The 19,943-nt window shown below is 39.0% G+C and overlaps 1 protein-coding gene across 1 annotated transcript in view; it reads right to left on the reverse strand.

Annotated features, from left to right (window-relative positions):
* The window catches only part of DSCAM (DS cell adhesion molecule), a 651,058-nt gene that overhangs the window by 281,865 nt on the left and 349,250 nt on the right, over positions 1-19,943 (reverse strand). Inside the window, exons 7-8 of the mRNA XM_035028849.1 lie at positions 9,326-9,622; positions 8,281-8,556 (exon numbers count right to left, since the gene is read on the reverse strand). Of these exons, the coding sequence (XP_034884740.1) occupies positions 8,281-8,556; positions 9,326-9,622 (573 nt within the window). The remainder of the gene's footprint in view (positions 1-8,280; positions 8,557-9,325; positions 9,623-19,943) is intronic.

Below are 19,943 nucleotides of genomic sequence, written 5' to 3' on the forward strand. Positions count from 1 at the left end.
AAAAAATAAATAAATAAAATCTTAAAAAAAAAACAAACTAATGATGTACGGTATGGTGACTACCATAACATAATAAAATAAAATTTAAAAACAAATCTTTTTAAAAAGAGAGACATAGTATTGTTTCCAGATGTCATCTAATACACACACTCATACAGACAAATACACACATACTCACACACACAGCCTGCATTCAGTGTTAACAGAGAACCTCTGGGCAACAAGATGAAAAGCTTGTGCTCCCCCCATTTGTGACATTACTTGAGATGGTGTAGGCTTGTAAGCCCCTTGCAAACCAGGGTCATTTGAGGACTGCAGTGAGGTTAAGGACGGCCAGGCAGGCCTAGGCCAGGAGGAGAAAATGTTCTCTTCCCCTTACCTCATGTTGCAAGGCCTAAATGCCTGGATCAGCAGGAAGTGGCTCTTGCCTAGCTTAAAGTGTGTCTTTCTAATCAGAAGTGTTCTTTCTAAAGACAAAGAACATGTTGTCTCCAAAGGAAGGATGGCTAAGAGAATTCTTTATTCTGCAAGCATAAACAGGATGTATTTTGTTCTTATTGAATTTCGTGTATCTTACTTCACGGATGTTGGGTTGATACTTTAAGTATACATTGTTATGTTTATCTGATCACTGTGAGTATATAGCTATGTGAGTAATAAACGGCAGTATGCAGTTGCAAGTGCTGCCTTTGCTCTGCATCCCCTGTGTCCTGGTGATTTCGTAGACCCTTACCCAGGGACCCCAACGCACTAGACGTTGACAATTACTGACGGAAACAAGGGGGCCCACTTTCCAAGGAAGCCAAATTGTGAGCCAACGTATTTGCTCTTCTGAAATTATCTGAGTAAAATATTCACTGTGCAGTCTAACAAGAAAGGTAATTGAGCTGTGTTTATATAAATAAAATAAGAACAGACTGCCTTCCAATCCTGATTTCACAGAGAAAGTAAAAAATCAGTCTTTTCCTATAATTCAGTTGATTGCTTATTTCTTCCCTTATCATACTTTATCATAATTGAAATAAGTAAAGGTTATTAATCTTTTAAAAGCATCGATAGACTATAATCCCGACTACTGGAGTGTGGCTTAATTTACATATTTCATTTCCAAACATTTTAAAATTCAAATGTAAATGTTCAGAAGTCAATTTCGTTGCAACCTTTCTAAGGACATCTGAGTAAAAGCTAAAATTGTTCACGGTGTATAATTATTACTATATATTTAAAGTTAGAAGTCATCTTAAGCCAGAAATGCAAGTGGTAGTCTTAAACGGAATTACTCAAGTATCTTTGTTGGGGTGCAAAGTGGGTACCTATGACCAATGAGTTAATAAATAAAAGGAGATGTTAGACTGTCATCTTTTTCACCTGGGAAGTCCCACATAGGCTTACTCAGGATTAACCTTGTCCACCCAGCCTGCAATTTCCTCTTTTGGTGACTACAGTTTCATCTGTCAACACAGAAAAGATGAAATTAAATAAATGTAAGGTGGGATAGCCAACAACTGTATTTTGTTTAGAAAATGCTCCTTTTAAAACATGTTTTGAAGCAATGATTCACCAAAAGGATATGCTCTCTCCTTTGCCCAGACATCTGCACAAAAAATTATAGACATCTCAACCACCAATGAACACAGTTTTTATCAGGTTCAGTATTCCAGGCTTCTTGGCAAACCCACTGTTAGTCTTCCCAATCAAATTTGTGTTAGTGTATGATATTCTCATAGGGTGGGCTCCACAGAGAGATGTAACCTGTCATCTAGAAGGCTACCGTTAGAGACTGTCAGGAATGTCTCGAGCTTTGCTCACTTGGCTATTGTAGGTTTCCTAGGGATCTGCTTGGTTTCAATGTCATCTTGTATCTTGAGGGCTTTCTGCTGTCTTCGTCCCCTTGTCTGTCTGATTTGGTTGCTGCACCTGACATCATCCTTCCTTCTGGCTCCTTCCCTCACACCTTTTTTTTTTTCTTTACAGATTTTATTTATTTATTTGAGATAGAGCACAAGCAGTGGGGAGGTGCATGAGGAGAGGGACAAGCTGACTCCCCGCTGAGTGCAGAGCCCAATGCAGGGCTTAATCCCAGGACCCCGTGATCATGACCTGAGCTGAAGGCAGATGCTTAACTGACTGAGCCACCCAGGTGCCTTCCCTCACACTTTCTATCAGTGGTCTTCGCTTGGCTTCCATGGCCTAACATGATTCTTCTTATCCTCAGGGTTGGTTTTTTCTGGGGAGAATTCTTAGCCATTGGATAGAATTTATTTTCTGAGGTATTAACCTGTGTGGGGGCCTTTCTTTATTGAGCACATGTTACTAAGTAAAGTGAATACACATTCAGAAGTGACTCTCAGCCCCATTCATATTTTAATTCACTTTTTTAAGACAGCTTACTATGGCTATTATTCTCATTTTCCTCCTTCTTTTGATAGTTCAACCTTCTCCCTAGCAAGGGGGTGTGGATGGAAGCAGGCAGCCTATCCAGGCACCGCACAGCTCTGGCCTCAGTGACTGGTCCAGGAATGGGTGGTGGTCTGTGGAAAGCCAGCCAGAGTCCCTCCCTCTGATTATCCTACATGGAGTCATCAGGGAAAAGGCATGTGAGTCCAGAGTAATGAGGGTCAGTTTTCTTGCTGTATAGAGAGGCAGCTCTGAGGGAATGAAGCCGGTGTGTAGAGGGAAACACCAAAGGAACAGAGAGAAGTTTCAGATGGTAATTAAATGGCCAACAGATACATGAAAAACTGCTCAACATCACTTGGCATCAGGGAAATACAAATCAAAACCACAATGAGATACCACTTCACACCAGTCAGAGTGGCTAAAATTAACAAGTCAGGAAACAACAAATGTTGGCCAGGTTGTGGAGAAAGGGGAACCCTCCTACACTGTTGGTGGGAATGCAAGCTGGTGCAACCACTCTGGAAAACAGTATGGAGGTTCTTCAAGAAGTTGAAAATAGAGCTACCCTATGACCCAGCAACTGCACATACCAGGTATTTAGCCCAAAGGATACAAACAGAGAGATCCGAAGGGGCACCTGCACCCCAATGTTCATAGCAGCAATGTCCACCGTAGCCAAACTATGGAAAGAGCCCAGATGTCCATCAACAGATGAATGGATAAAGAAGATGTGGTGTATATATATATAATGGAATACTAGTTAGCCATCAAAAAATGAAATCTTTCCATTTGCAAGGACATGGATGGAACTAGAGGGCATTATGCTAATGATCTCACTCATATGTGGAATCTAATAAACAAAACAGATGAAGGGGAGAAGGGAAGGAAAAATAAAACAGTATGAAATTAGAGAGGGACACAAACCATAAGAGAAGCTGAACCCTAGGATACAAACTGAGGGTTGCTGGAGGGGAGATGGGGGGGATGGATAACTGGGTTATGGGCAGGCATTAAGGAGGGCACATGATGTAATAAGCACTGAGTGTTATATGCAACTGATGAATCACTGGATTCTACCCCTGAAACTAATAAAAAAATAATAAAATAATAATTTTAAAAGTCTAGACCAGGCCTCCTGTGAGGCCAATGCTATCTCTGCCCCTCTCCCAAAAGTTAGTGTAATACAACTTTGACCTCCATCCCTACCTCCCCCCTCCCCACACTGTTATAACTGCTGTTAAACCAGTCTGATTGGAGTTCCTGCTCTTTGCATTCAATAGGATCATTGATACATTGATCCATCCTCATCTAGGAAATTTAGAGACAGATTTACATTTAAACAGTTCTTGTATGAATTTTTGTCAGACTTTATCTTCAGACATTTGGTGAATAGGTTTTAATGTGAGTTTGAGTAAAGCACTGATGAATCTGCCTCTATGAATGAGAATCTGCAGGGAGGTACGCAGTCTCCTGATGGTTACACATAGGCCTGCGCCTTACACATTATTTATTCACTGATGTCTCCAAATCTACCGCTCAGATTCCTCCATCCTAAATTCCACTCCTGTCTATCCAACTGCCTCCTTATAGATCCACTTAATATTTCAACCTCAATACATCAAAAAGTAGACTCCTGATTTCTTCCCTGAAATTGCTTCCTTGCATCTTCTGCTGACTCAACTTATGGCTGTGTTCTTCTTTCTACTGCTCAGGCTCTTACACCCACATCCAATCCATCAGGAAATCCCACTGCGTAGACCTTAAAAATATATCTAGAACCTGTCTTCTCCTCAGCCCCTCACTGCTCTCTCCCTGGCCCAAGCCCCCCAACCTCTCCCCTGCATGAGCTTTCTAGCAGGGGGCCTGCTTATCCCTTCTTGCCTTTAGCCTATTCTGAGCACAGCAGTCAGATGTATCCTTTTACAACCTGGTCAGGCCCTGTGACATCTCGTTTAAAATCATCTGATCAACCCCTCCATCTCACTCAGGAAAAACTCAAGCCCTCAGAGCCCAGCCCTGCTGAACTGGGTCCTACATGAAAGGGCCCTGCTAATTCTGACCCCACCCCTTATTACTTTACCCTGTGTTCACTCTGTTCCAGCCACACAGCCTCTTTCCTGGCCTGCCAGGTGGCCAGGCCCACTCCTGCCTCTTTTTGTTCCTTTGTCTAGAATGCTCTCTCCCCTAGATATGTGCTTGGCTCTCTTTCCCTCCCCTATGTCCTTGATCAAATGTCAGCCGCTCAAAGAAGCCTTCCCTGACTGCCCTCTTAAGCACTGCGAATCCCAAATCCCTACAGCTGTCCTGCCCACTGCCAGCCATTTCTTGCCAGGCTACTGTAATGAAACACCACGCAAAATAATATTTTCCTTCTTTTGTTTGATGATCCTTGCCAAGGACCTGAAAATGATTACTCTACATAATATATACTTAGAAGAAAAAAATTCCTGAAAACAAAACCATTTGATTCAATTGTTTCCTAAAATGATGAATACTTTGGTGGTAAGAGCCAATAAATTCTCCTTTCGGGTGTAAGCTAGTTGGAGTTGGGTTCTGTCACTTAAGATTAAAAGGATCAAGATTAATACATTGATTTATGCTGGTCTACAAAATTTTAAGAATAAAAGCGAATAATTCAAATGGCCTTTGTTTGAATTTATGTCTCCTAAAAAATTGATCTTAAAATATTTGTAATCCATTTACCCAATGGTCACACTTCTGGCAACTTTTCCTGAAAGAAACCATCTTACAAGGAGATAAAGGCCAATGCATGGAGAAGCTCATTTGACACATCATCCAAAATGGTTAAATATTAGACATAAATGAAATAGCACTGGAGTAGATATTTTCTAAAGGTAGTCTGAAGACCCCTAGGAACCCCTGAGAACATTTTTGGGGGTTTGCAAGGAGATAACCATTTTTCTTATAACAGTAAGATATCATGTACTTTTCTCATTGGCTTGACATCTGCACAGATACATAGAAGTCATGGTGGGTAAGACGGCTGGGGTCTTAGCACAAATCATGGCAGTGATACCGAAATGCGCCCGTCATCATTGTGGTGCTTACCACCACACAGTGCTAATTGTTTTTTAAACCAGTTTCATTTAAGGACACTTGACAAAGCCATGAAAATAAAAATTTTAAGTGTTTTACTTAAAGTATAAGTTTTTTATATTGAGTTCATGTCATTTTCAGTGTTCTCTGCTCCGTGTAACAAAATGGGAAGAACACACAAAGCACTTCGGCCTCCTGCGCAGGATGGTTGTCTGGAAGCAAAGTACTTGTGCATCTGTTTGAATTACAAGCTCAACGAGTCACTCTTTTCATGGAATTCTGTTGTTTCCTCAAAGAATGGCTACCTAAAAGCTATAGTTACTCAGGCTTGTGCAACTAGCGGGCATTGTCCTAGGGGGAAAAAAAAGATATAGCCTGCCTCTCCTATGATCACATCTGACTGTATTTGTTGCAAATAATGAAATTCAAACTTTCAAGCAAAAAAGTAGAATTCTGTAAAACTTGTATCTGTTGCTATGAGCTTCTCAGCTTCCTAATACTTAAAAACTTTTCTTTTTCTTTTTTTTTTTTTAGATTTTATTTATTTGACAGAGAGAGACACAGCAAGAGCAGGAACACAAGCAGGGGGAGTGGGAGAGGGAGAAGCAGGTTTCCCGCTGAGCAGGGAGCCCGATGCGGGGCTCAATCCCAGGACCCTGGGATCATGACCTGAGCAGGAGGTAGACGCTTAACAACTGAGCCACCCAGGCGCCCCCTTAAAGACTTTTCTGATGAGCCTTTGATTTTATTCTGTCGATATTTCAAAGATCCACATAACTCAGCAAACCAATAATTTCCAAATGATCAACTTATCATGTTACAAAACAAGCTGTGGGTAAGACATTCTTTCAAAGCGCATGATAGACAGATGAATTTTAAGACACCAGAGCACCAAACATTTATTGATACAGCTTCTAATTCTCCAGGGCAGGTAATCTTTAAGATACCACCATGTTTTAAGTTTCTGCATTGTATTAAACATTATAAAGTATTTTCTGGTTTATTCACTTGTTTTATTTGTTTACTGTTTGTCTCTCTTGATTGGAAGGAGAGCTCCACAGGGAAAGAAGCTTGTCTACCTTCTTCATCACTGTTTTCCTCAGTGCCTAGAGTAAAACCTAGCATGGAGCAGATGTTTCATAAATTTAAAGAAATAAATATAACCACAAAATGAACTTTTATGTAGCTATCATAGTCTGATTTACCAAGAAATTCTAATGACTTGAGAAAATTCTTAAGATATGTGGCTCTTTTTAAAAGAGTCAAAATTATTTATGTGCAAGTATATCCTATATTATACATACTATATAACATACAATACATAAAATATTACATAGATTGTATGTGTGCATGCATGTGTGTATTTATAGGTGTCCTGAAAAGGTAAACTAACAAAGTTTGTGGGGAGAAAAAATGTTGGGGAAGACCATGGAAAACCCATGTAATTTTGTAGCCATGACATTAAAAGACAATTATTGGTATGTAGGGATAGCTCAGACAGATAGTTTAGCAGGCAGAAGGCTATTGTTATGGAAACTTGAAACTGTTTCATAACATTTTAGAGTTATTTTCATGACCTGCTTCATGTAGATTATTTACAGAATTGAAAAATTTCATGTTCAGCTGAAGAAACTGACTTGGGGGATAGAAGAAACAGCTTCCCCTAAGGTTCTGCCACTACAGGGCTGTGGGTCCTGGAGTGGGTCTTGTAATTTTAGTGGGTCTTTACTGATAAGGAGATTGAGACTGAGTTGCATGACCCCCAAATTCATCCCGATGGTTAAATCCTGTGATGTAAAGAATCATTTAAAAGTCAAGAATTTTTTTGGTGGGTTCCTTTAATCATATAATTACTATATTGTTGTTTTGACCTACTCAACTACTCAAGATGAAAAATGTGTTTGAAGTCCTTATCCATCAGAAAACCTCTTCTGGTTGGATTCTAAAAGAACTTACTTTTAGGAGTTTTTAGGAAAAGAAAGATTCAGATGGTTCCCAACTTAGGATGGTTCAACTTCCAATTTTTCCACTTTATGATGGTGTAGAAGACATGTGCATTCAGTAGAAACTTTACTTTGAATTTTGAACCTTGCTTTCTCCTCCAGAGCTGGTGATATGCAGTAAATACTCTCTGGTGATGCTGGGCAGTGACAGCGAACCACAGCTCCCAGTCAGCCAGTGGTCAGGAAGGTAAACATCCAAAACTGACAACTATTCTTCACCCATACAACTTTTCTGTTCTTCACTTTCAGTACAGTATTCAATAAATTACGTGATATTCAACACTTTCTTATAAAGTCGGATTTGCATTGGATAATTTTGCCCAACTGTAGACTAATGTAAGTATTCTGAGCAAGTTTCAGTTAGGTTAGGCTGAGCTATGATGTTTGATAGGTGAGATGTATTAAATAAAATTTTTGACTGACTACGTTTTCAACTTACAATGAGTTTATTGGGACATAATCCCATTGTAAGTGGAGGAACATCAGTATGTGTTTTAAAATGATCTGTCAGACAATTAGATAACAACACCAATGATGTCTTTTTTTTTTTTTTTTTTTTGATGGTAATACCACACATATCCTCCGGAAAACCAACCCAAAAATCCATATGAAAAGAAAATTACATCAAGCACAGGTCTTGTGCAGATGCAGGAGTAAAGAGGTCAGAACACCTGATGTACTCTATCATTCCCGTCTTTGTAACTGTCCTACTGAAAATATGCAGCCTCTGAGATCCCCCCCCGACCCCCACTCCTGCTCGTGGTTCTGGTGAAAGGCGGAATCATGGCAAGCTGTGTGGGGACAGGGAGCGCAGCCTTACCTTTGACCGTCACGTGGACACTCTGGCTGGTGGAGAGCTGCGGCTGAACCAGCACATTGCACGTGTACTCTCCCTCATCCACTTCTTTTTGCACGTCCGAGAGTTTTAGAGTGCCGTTGTTCTCGAATGCCACTTGGCGATGGTTGAAAGGAAGCAGATTGGAGTTCTTGTACCATTTGATGGAGTAATAGGGATAGCCAATCACACGGCAGTGGATGTACGTGTCCCGCCCTGCTATCGCTGTGATATTTTTCATTGGTCGAATGCTTGCAGGCCCTGGAGAGACACAAAGAAGCTATTGAAAATAATTTAAGGGTACATCTCCTGTGTGGAAATGGGTGCACTTTTCCTTGAGTAAAAAAAAAAAAATGTAGATTATTTTCACGTAAAAACGTCTTTTTCAGTTAAACAATTTTTTCTGTGTTTGGATTTTTCTACTCAGAAGTTCTTTGTTTCCTTTTAGTTCCATTACTTTCAAATGAATTGAATGAAGTGTTAAAAACTTTCATTATCATCTACTTCTATTAAAACATTTTGAATTACAAGACAAGAGGCGATTTAATCAACAAAAAGTAGCTAGTCTCCACTGAACCATCATGCTGTTTTTGTGAAAACACTGGTAGCAATTCAATTTTTAAACTGTCTCTGTGAAGTAGGTTATGAAGATGGAGGTTATGCCATGTTGAACTATGAATGTAAGTTAAAATACCATGTACATGAAGGTTTACCATGAATGTGGTAGAACAGAAGAAGAGGAGGAAGGAAAGAGCATGCAGAGCATAAACCAGGAAAGGAAAGATCAAGTGGACAAATCTGAGAGTAACAGAGAACAAGCTGACTGAAGAAACCAAAATGCCTTTTTTTTTTTTTTTTTTCACATTAACCCAATCAGGGCCATTCTGGAGTCAGAAGGAAAGGGTAGGAAATGGGAAGCAACAGTTAATCTGTTTTGGCATTCCAAGACTCAGCTCGGTGCATGCAGAAACTTTCTTCTCCACTACAATGAGTTATGTGTGTTTTTTTGAGGAGCTGATTTGACAAGCACCTCTTACGTTTATTCGAGCCTGGTACAGGACGACTCCCGCCGAGTTGTTAGCAGTGCAGCGGTAGACTCCCCCATCCCGGACCTGAGAGCTGGAGATGTTCAGGTAGCTGACCACGTTTCCCTCCGACGTGATCATCTGGCTGATGCGGTGACTGCCACCCTTGAGGATTGGGTCATCGTCCAGGGTCCACGTGATCGTGGGCAATGGGGTTCCCTTCACGTTGCACATGAGGGACACTGGTTCTGCTGGGCTCACCACTTTTTCACTAAAGGCAGAAATAATTTTGGGAGTTCCATCTGCAGAAAGACAAATTATGGAAGGAAGTGGCACATACAAATAATTAAACAACTTCCAAGTCCATTTATTTAATGATTAGGAGGTAGATGTGTTGGTTATTAAACACTACAAAAAAAAAAAAAGTCTAGTTTTATGGATAAAGCTAAATTCCAAGCAGAACAAGATTTCATTTTCAAAATGGGCAACTACAGTATTAACAAGCTTTAATTACTTATATATTTCCTGGTTGTCATAAGAAGAACAATCATGCAACCCAGATGCCCATGGTATGCAGTGTCAGCTCCCAAGAAATATATAATCTGGAACTGTTACATCCCCACCAGAAGTTATAAACACAGAGGAAATTCACCCCTCTAAATGGTCACATTAGCTTTCCACTTCTGCAATAATTAGGGCTCGCTCACCAGGGAATAAAGGAAAGGTTGAGGGATTGATTATCTCACCTTACTCATTTTCTCATAAGAAATCATCCTTTAATTATTGAACTCTACATCTGGAACTAATGATGTACTATATGTTAGCTAATTGAATTTAAATTAAAAAAAGAAATCATCCTTTATAGTTTTAATGATAAGTGGTAAGTCCGTGTAAATGTCCATGAAAGCTCTGAAAATGGCTAAAAGCCAAATAAACTCTGAGCGTTCCAGTGTGTATTAAATATCTCTGTAAGTATCTTAAGGTGGTGGCTATACAATTTATCATCCAACCTGGGACACTTTTGAGAATGAAACAGACACTAGGAGCAAATATGCCAGGAAGACAGGCACAGCCTCAAACTGTCCCAGGCAAAGTAGGATCTAGGTCTTAGGGAGTTTTCCATAGCAATTTCCAATATTTTCAACAAAGATAAAATTTTCATACTCCATTGTTGTGCTATCATATATATGGACCATTTGCCTCACACTGTATGTTAGTAATCACAAATGCATTGCTGATAAATTGGAAAGCAAAACAAATGGAGGGAACACATCTGAAACTAGCTCACAATGCCATCACAGAAAGGTAACTGTTAACACTCCCAAGTACTCTGAAGAGTTTCTCATCCCCAGCGCCCTCGAAAACTGGAAGCCTATTTCTGTGGCCAGTGAGGCCAGCTGTGTAGGGTTCTCCTGATGGGGGTGCTGTGCTAAGCCCTCTACCATCTTTCCTCTTGCAAATTCCTGAATGTCAACTCCGTTCTAATTCCTGGGTGACTGGAGAAGGCCCTCAAGTAAGTCTTTTTTTTCCCCTCATGCAATCATAAGTGGCATATTTCAGTGTTCTTGGATTGCAAGCATCTTGCTTTAGTACAAAAGATGAAAACAAGGACTTCATAATATTGAAGTAAAGAACCTGTGCAGACACTGCTACATCATGCTTTGCCTTATGGAGAAGTTAGATGTCCCTGTGATTGTTATTCTTTGTACATAATCAGCTGTTGAAGCTTAGGAATGTTATTTATTTTTTTCTTTTTTTTAAATTTTTTGGGTTTTTTATTTCAAACACTTAGGAATGTTATTTTATTTAATCTTACAATTCACATTTTTCTCATGATGTGCTGAGCTGTAAATTTCTTTGCACTGATTTTACACAACATACTGAAAACTTGTCTTTTTTTATCTATTTAGGAAAGTTTTCTTCAGTTATTCTTTTTTTTGTAGATAAAATTTACATACAGTGAAATTTACAGATCTTAAGTGTACAAACAGAATGAGCTTGTTAAATATGTACACTGTGTAACCACCCAAATGAGCACGATGTAAAGCATTTCATCACCCCAGAACATTCCTAGGGCTCCTTTCAATCTCACCAGACAGAGGCAGTCACTGTCCTGATTTCTTTCACCCTGAGTTAGTTCGTCTGTTCTTGAGCTTCAAATCCGTGTAGTCATAGAGTTGTGTGGTCTCTCTATACAGCAGATATTCTACCATTGCCACAGCAGTCAGCAAAATTAAGAAATGTAACTTTGGACCAGTATGACCACCTAACATGAAGTCCATATTGAAAGTCGGCCAGCTGACTGAACATGTCCCTCTCAGCTATTTCCCCCATCCCAACCAGTATCATACATCCCATTTATTTGCCATGCTTCTTTAGTCTCCTTCAATCTGGATCATTCTTTCATCTTTTTTGTATTTCTTGACTTTGACATTTTTGAAGAATTATACGATAGCCAGTTGCTCAAAGTGGTTTTTTTCTATTTCCACATAATTAGATGCAGTTTATGCATTTTTGGCAGGAGTATCACGGAAATAATATTGTCTTTATGTGGTTATTGGCCATTGGTGTATCTCCTTTTGTGAAATATCTGCTCAAATCTTTTGTCCATTGTTATGTTAGACTACCTTTTTATTGATTTATAGGAGTTCTTTATTATGCTGAAGATAAGTATTTACCAGATATCTTCTAATGGCCAAATATATTTGTCAGGTATATTAAGTAAATATGTGTGTCAGACATATATATAGTATGTATTATAGCTGTGTATGTTTGAATGTGTAAAATTTTCTTCCAGTTTGTAGTTGCCTTTTATTTTCTCAATGATGTATATGCCTTTGACTTTTAGTGCTTCCTTCATCCCAAGAAAGCTTTGTAAATCCCCCAAATGATGAAGAATTCTTCTATGCTTACTTTTAGAGACTTCATAGTTTGGTATTTTATATCCTAGTCTATAATTTAGAGCAAATAAAATCTGTACAAGGTATAAGGTGTGAGGTACGAATTGATATTCGTTTTTTTGTATTGTGTTCATTGAGTAGTTTCAGTATTGTTTGTCAAAAAGATTTTCTTTTAGCTTAGGAATATTGTGGACTCTTTTTTTAAATTTTATTTTATTATGTTATGTTAATCACCACACATTACATCATTAGTTTTTGATGTAGTGTTCCATGATTCATTGTTTGCAAATTTTACCCAGTGCTCTATTCAATAGTGCCCTCTTTAATACCCATCACCAGGCTAACCCATCCCCTCACCCCCTCCCCTCTAGAACCCTCAGTTTGTTTCTCAGAGTCCATAATCTCTCATGGTTCGTCTCCCCCTTAGACTTCCCTCCCTTCATTTTTGCTTCCTACTATCTTTTTTTTTTAAACATATAATGTATTCTTTGTTTCAGAGGTACAGGTCTGTGATTCATCAGTCTTACACAATTCACAGTGCTCAGCATAGCACATACCCTCCCCAGTGTCTATTACCCAGCCACGCCGTCCCTCCCACTCCCCACTGCTCCAGAAACCCTCAGTTTGTTTCCTGAGATTAAGAATTCCTCATATCAGTGAGATCATATGATACATGTTGTTCTCTGACTGACTTATTTCGCTTTGCATAATACCCTCTAGTTCCATCCACATTGTGGCAAATGGCAAGAGTTTGGTTTTTTGATGGCTGCATAATATTCCATTGTATATATACCATATCTTCTTTATCCAATCATCTGTTGATGGATATCTTGGCTCCTTCCATAGTTTGGCTATTGTGGACATTGCTGCTATGAACATTGGGGTGCACATACCCCTTCGGATCCCTACATTTGTATCTTTGAGGTAAATACCCAGTAGTGCAATTGCTGGGTCGTATGGTAGCTCTATTTTCAACTTTTTGAGGAACCTCCATACTGTTTTCCAGAGTGGCTGCACCAGCTTGCATTCCCACCAACAGTGTAGGAGGGTTCCCCTTTCTCCACATCCACGCCAACATCTGTTGTTTCCTGACTTGTTAATTTTAGCCATTCTGACTGGTGTGAGGTGGTATTTCATTGAGGTTTTAATTTGGATTTCCCTGATGCCAAGCGACGTTGAGCACTTTTTCATGTGTCTGCTGGCCATTTGGATGTCTTCTTCGGAAAAATGTCTGTTCATGACTTCTGCCCATTTCTTGATTGGATTATTTGTTCTTTGGGTGTGGATTTTGATAAGTTCTTTATAGATTTTGGATACTAGCCCTTTATCTGATATGTCATTTGCAAATATCTTCTCCCATTCTGTCGGTTGTCTTTTGGTTTTGTTGACTGTTCTTTTGCTGTACAAAAGAGTTTTATCTTGATGAAGTCCCAATAGTTCATTTTTGCCCTTGCTTCCCTTGCCTTTGGTGATGTTTCTAGGAAGAAGTTGCTGCAGCTGAGGTCGAAGAGGTTGCTGCCTGTGTTCTCCTTTAGGATTTTGATGGATTCCTCTCTCACATTTAGGTCTTTCAACCATTCTGAGTCTATTTTTGTGTGTGGTGTAAGGAAATGGTCCAGTTTCATTCTTCTGCATGTGGCTGTCCTATTTTCCCAACATCATTTGTTGATGAGACTTTTTTCCATTGGACATTCTTTCCTGCTTTGTCAAAGATTAGATGACCATAGAGTTGAGGGTCCATTTCTGGGCTCTCTGTTCTGTTCCATTGATCTATGTGTCTGTTTTTATGCCAGTACCATACTGTCTTGATGACGACAGCTCTGTAATAGAGCTGGAAGTCTGGAATTGTGATGCCACCAGCTTTGCTTTTCTTTTTCAACATTCCTCTGGCTATTCGGGGTCTTTTCTGGTTCCATACAAATTTTAGGATGATTTGTTCCATTTCTTTGAAAAAAGTGGATGGTATTTTGATGGGGACTGCACTGAATGTGTAGACTGCTCTAGGTAGCATTGACATCTTCACAATATTTGTTCTTCCAATCCATGAGCATAGAAAAAAAAAAAAAGGATGCTGTACTTTGTCAAATGCTTTTTCTGCATTATTGAGAGGATCATATGGTTCTTGTTCTTTCTTTTGTTAATGTATTGTATCATGTTGATTGATTTGTGGATGTTGAACCAACCTTGCAGCCCAGGAATAAAATCCCATTGGTCATGGTGAATAATCCTTTTAATGTACTATTGGATCCTACTGGCTAGCATTTTGGCGAGAATTTTTGCATCCATGTTCATCAGGGATATTCTTCTGTAATTCTCCTTTCTGATGGGGTCTTTGGTTTTGGGATCAAGGTAATGCTGGCCTCATAAAATGATTTTGGAAGTTTTCCTTCCATATTTTTTGGAAGTGTTTCAGAAGAATAGGTATTAATTCTTCTTGAAATGTTTGGTAGAATTCCCCTAGGAAGACTTCTGGCCCTGGGCTCTTGTTTTTTGGGAGATTTTTGATGACTGCTTCAATTTCCTTAGTGGTTATAGGTCTGTTCAGGTTTTCTATTTCCTCCTGGTTCAGTTTTGGTAGTTGATACATCTCTAGGAATGCATCCATTTCTTCCAGATTATCTCATTTGCTGGCATAGAGTTGCTCATAATATGTTCTTATAATTGTTTGTATTTCTTTGGTGTCGGTTGTGATCTCTCCGCTTTCATTCATGATTTTATTTATTTGGGTCATTTCTCTTTTTGATAAGTCTGGCCAGGGGTTTATCAATCTTGTTAATTCTTTCAAAGAACCAGCTCCTAGTTTCATTTTCTGTTCTACTGTTCTTTTGGTTTCTATTTCATTAATTTCTGCTCTGATCTTTATTATTTCTCTTCTCCTGCTGGATTTAGGCTTTATTTGCTGTTCTTTCTCCAGCTCCTTCAGGTGTAGGGTTAGGTTGTGTATTTGAGAACTTTCTTGTTTCTTGAGAAAGGCTTGTATTGCTATATACTTTCCTCTTAGGACTGCCTTTGCTGCATCCCACAGATTTTGAACAGTTGTGTTTTCATTTTCATTGGTTTCCATGAATTTTTAAAATTCTTCTTTAATTACCTGGTTGATCCATTCATTCTTTACTAGGATGCTCTTTAGCCTCCATGTATTTGAGTTCTTTCTGACTTTCCTCTTGTGATTGAGTTCTAGTTTCAAAGCATTGTGGTCCAAAAATATGCAGGGAATGATCCCAATCTTTTGGCACCAGTTGAGACCTCATTTGTGACCTAGGATGCAATCGATTCTGGAGAATGTTCCATGGGCACTAAAGAAGAATGTGTATCCTGTTGCTTTGGGATGGAATGTTCTGAATATATCTGTGAAGTCCATTTGGTCCAGTGTGTCATTTAAAATCTTTATTTCCTTGTTCATCTTTTGCTTAGATGATCTGTCCATTTCAGTGAGGAGGGGTGTCAAAGTCCCCTACTATTATTGTATTTTTGTCAATGTGTTTCTTTGATTTTGTTATTAACTGCCTTATATAATTGGCTGCTCTCATGTTAGGGGCATAGATATTTACAATTGTTAGATCTTCTTGTTGGATAGACCCTTTAAGTAGGATATAGTGTCCTTCTTCATCTCTTATTATAGTCTTTGGTTTAAAATCTAATTTGTCTGATATAAGGATTGCCATTCCAGCTTTCTTTTGGTGTCCATTAGCATGGTAAATGGTTTTCTACCCCCTCACTTTTAATCTGGAGGTGTCTTTGGGTCTAAAATGAGTCTCTTGCAGACAGCATATTGATGGGTCTTATTTTTTTATCCAATCTGATAGCCTGTGTCTTTTGATTGGGGCATTTAGCCCATTTACATTCAAGGTAACTATTGAAAGATAGGAATTTAGTGCCATTGTATTGCCTGTAAGGTGACTGTTACTGTATATTGTCTGTGTTCCTTTCTGGTCTATGTTACTTTTGGCCTCTCTCTTTGCTTAGAGAACCCCCTTCAATATTTCCTGTAGGGCTGGTTTCGTGTTTGCAAATTCTTTTAGTTTTTGTTTGTCCTGGAAGCTTTTTATCTGTCCTTCTATTTTCAGTGGCAACATAGCGGGATATAGTATTCTTGGCTGCATAGTTTTCTCGTTTAGTGCTCTAAATATATCATGCCAGTCCTTTCTGGCCTGCCAGGTCTCTGTGGATAGGTCTGTTGCCAATCTAATGTTTCTACCATTGTAGGTTACAGACCTCTTATCCTGAGCTGCTTTCAGGATTTTCTCTTTGTCTCTGAGACTCATAAGTTTTACTATTAGATGTCAGGGTGTTGACCTGTTTTTATTGATTTTGAGGGGGGTTCTCTGTGTGTCCTGATTTTTGATGACTGTTTCCTTCCCCAAATAGGGAAGTTCTCTGCTCTAATTTGCTCCAATATACCTTCTGCCCCTCTCTCTCTTTCTTCTTCTTCTGGGATCCCAATTATTCTAATATTGTTTCATCTTATGGTATCACTTATCTCTCGAATACTGCCCTCATGATCCAGTAGTTGTTTATCTCTCTTTTTCTTAGCGTCTTTATTCTCCATCATTTGGTCTTCTATATCACTAATTCTCTCTTCTGCCTCATTTATCCTAGCAGTTTGAGCCTCCATTTTTGATTGCACCTCATTAATAGCCTTTTTTATTTCGACTTGGTTAGATTTTAGGTCTTTTATTTCTCCAGAAAGGGATTCTCTAGTATCTTCCATGCTTTTTTCAAACCTAGCTTATAATTGTAATTCTGAACTCTAGTTCTGACATCTTACTAATGTCCATATTGATTAGGTCCCTGGCAGTCAGTACTGCCTCTTGTTCTTTTTTTTTTGAGGTGAGTTTTTCCATCTTGTCATTTTGTCCAGAGGAGAACAGATGAATGAAAGAACAAAATGCTAAGAGGGTAACAACAACCCCAGAAAAATGTGCACTAAACAAATCAGAAGAGACCCGAAGCTGGGGGAAAAGAAAGGGAAAGAAAGAAAAAAAGAAAAACAAAATAAGAAAGAAAGAAAAAGAAAAAGGAATATGATCAGATATGATCAGTCTGGTGAATAGATCAGTGCCACACACTAGATTTTGGGTATCTTTCGGTCTGTTAGAAGAAACTGTCTCCCAAAATTTTAAAGAAAGAAAAACTTATATATGTACAAAAATAAGGGTAAATATGATGAAGGGATAGGATATGATTGTAAAGATGAAAATTATAAAAGATTTTATAAAAGGAATTGGTAAGAAGTTGGTTGAAAAAAGAAAGAAGAGAAATTGAAAAAAAAAAGGGGGAGAGAATGTGATCAGGCAGGAGTCTAGAACAAAGCCATACACTAGAGATTTAGGGTATATTTTGGTCTGTTAGAAGAAACTGTATCCCAAAATTTTAAAGAGAGAACAACTTATATATATACAAAAAATAGGGTTAACTAAATGAAGGGATAGAATATGACTCTAAAAATGAAAAATAAAAAAGATTTTTTAAAAAGGGATTGATAAGATGTTGGTTGTAAAAGGGAAAAAGAAAAATTTAAAAAATAGAAAAAGAAAATTTAAAAAATTAACCTTGAAAGATTAAAGAATCATGGTAAAAAAGCCATGAATTCTATGTGCAGTATTCCCCTAGCGCTGGAGTTCTGCCATTCTCATTGATCGGTAAACTTGGTCTTGGCTGGCTGTTCTTGCTGATCTTCTGGGGGAGGGGCCTGTTGCCGTGGTTCTCAAATGTCTTTGCTGGAGGTGTAATTGCTCCCTCCTTGCTGGGGGCCAGGCTAAGTAATCTGCTCGGGTTTGCTCTTAGGAGCTTTTGTTCCCTGCAAGCTTTCCGTACAGCTTTGGAGGATGAGAGTAAAAATGGCAGCCTCCCAATCTCCGCCCCAGAGGAGCCGAGAACTCGGGGCCTCACCCCTCAGTGTGCCCCCAAAGAAAAGCAGTCAATCACTCCCTTCTTCCTGGTCTCTGGCCGCACTCCGTGCTCACCCGGCCTGTGACCGAGTATTTCTATCTCTGGCACACGACCCTGTTTGGAGTCTCCAAACACAGCAGATTCCTGCAGTGCACTCCTGTGCCACTCCTCCTGGGGGTGGAAGGGGAGTCTCTCTGGATCTGCCACTTGTTGGGTCCCTGCTGGAAGAGCAGTGGCCCAACTGTGCTGTGGATCGTGGTTTATGGCAACCCCGAGCTGCGAGCCTGCTCCTCAGCTCCATCTTTGTAGCCTGCTTCCCGCTCCAATACCTGGGAGCTCTGATGCACTCAGGCAGCCCCGGTCTTTATGTGACCCTGAGGGTCCTGAGACCACACTGTCCCAGCGAGTTTTCCACCCCCCCACTTAGCTATTGGAGCGATGTCCCTCAGTAGAGCAGACTTCAACAAGTTCCGATTTTGTCCTCTGCTGCTCTATCACTTGCCGGTAGTGGCTGATGGAGGCCCCCTCCCCCGCTGTCTGTCTTCTCGAATGCTGCCTCGGATTCACTTCTCGGCACCTCCTACCTTCCAGAAAGTGGCTGCTTTCCTGTTCAGAGAGTTGCTGCTATTCTTTTCTTCGATCTCCTGTTGAGTTTGTAGGTGTCCATAATGGTTTGATACCCATCTAGCTGAATTCCTGGGACCAGATGAAATTTAGGTCTCCTACTCCTCCGCCATCTTGCTCCTCCCCCTCATTGTGGACTCTCTTGCAAATCAATTTATCATATATGTGTAGGCATATTTCTAGACCATCCAGTATGTTCTATTGAGCTGTGTATCTATCTCATTCAATGTAGCTTTATGAGTCCTCCAACTTTCTTCTTTTTTTTTAACATTGTTTGCACAATTCTCAGTCTTTTACTTTCCCACACATGTTTTTTAAATCAACTTAGACTATAGGACTTCCACTTTTTTACATAAATTTAAAAATCAATCTATAAAAGCTGTTGGGATTTTGACTGAGATTACATTGATCATGTTACAGAGAATTGTTACCTTAAGAATATTAGTTTTTCAGTCCTTGAATATGGTGTACTTTCCAGTCTTTTAGGTCATCACAATTTTATATTAGCAATGTATAGTTGTACAGTTTTACATGTTGAAATCTTTCACATCTGTTGTTAAATTTATTCCTAAGTGTCTTTTCTTTTATGCTAATATAAATGGAATTTTAAAATATTATTTTCCATTTGTTGATTCCTACTGTATAAAAAGAAAACAAATTTTGTATTTTTTGTATACTATGAGTTTCTAAACTCACTTATGTATCTAGGACTCATTTTATAGATTTCTTGGGATTTTCTATGTAAACAACAAGGTCTGTGATTAAAGATAACTGAGATTTTTCCCTTCCAAACTTTATGTATTTTATTTCTTATTCATACCTGCCTAGGACTTCTGGCACATTGTTGAATAGAAGTGGCAGTTGTGAACATCCTTGCCTTGGTCCCAATGTTAAATGAAAAATATTTAGTGTTCAACCACTAAGTATGGTTTTCACTATAGAGTATTCATAAATGCCATTTATTGGGTCAAGGAAGTTCCTTATATTCCTAGTTTGCTGGGAATTTTTTATTCTGAATGGATGTTGAATTTTGTCAAGTGGTGTTTTTCTGGATATACTGAAGTCATCAATTGTTTTTCTCCTATATTCTATTAATATGATGCCTTATGCATACATAGATGATTTTTGTTTTTAATGTTTTTCCAATCTTACATTTATGGGATAAAATCCAACTAAGTTTTACATAGACATAGATACAGATGGATAG

The sequence above is a fragment of the Mirounga leonina genome, unplaced genomic scaffold (genome assembly GCF_011800145.1).
Source record: "Mirounga leonina isolate KUSES-001 unplaced genomic scaffold, KU_Mleo_1.0 Mir_205, whole genome shotgun sequence".
In the NCBI taxonomy this organism is placed as follows: Eukaryota; Metazoa; Chordata; class Mammalia; order Carnivora; family Phocidae; genus Mirounga; species Mirounga leonina.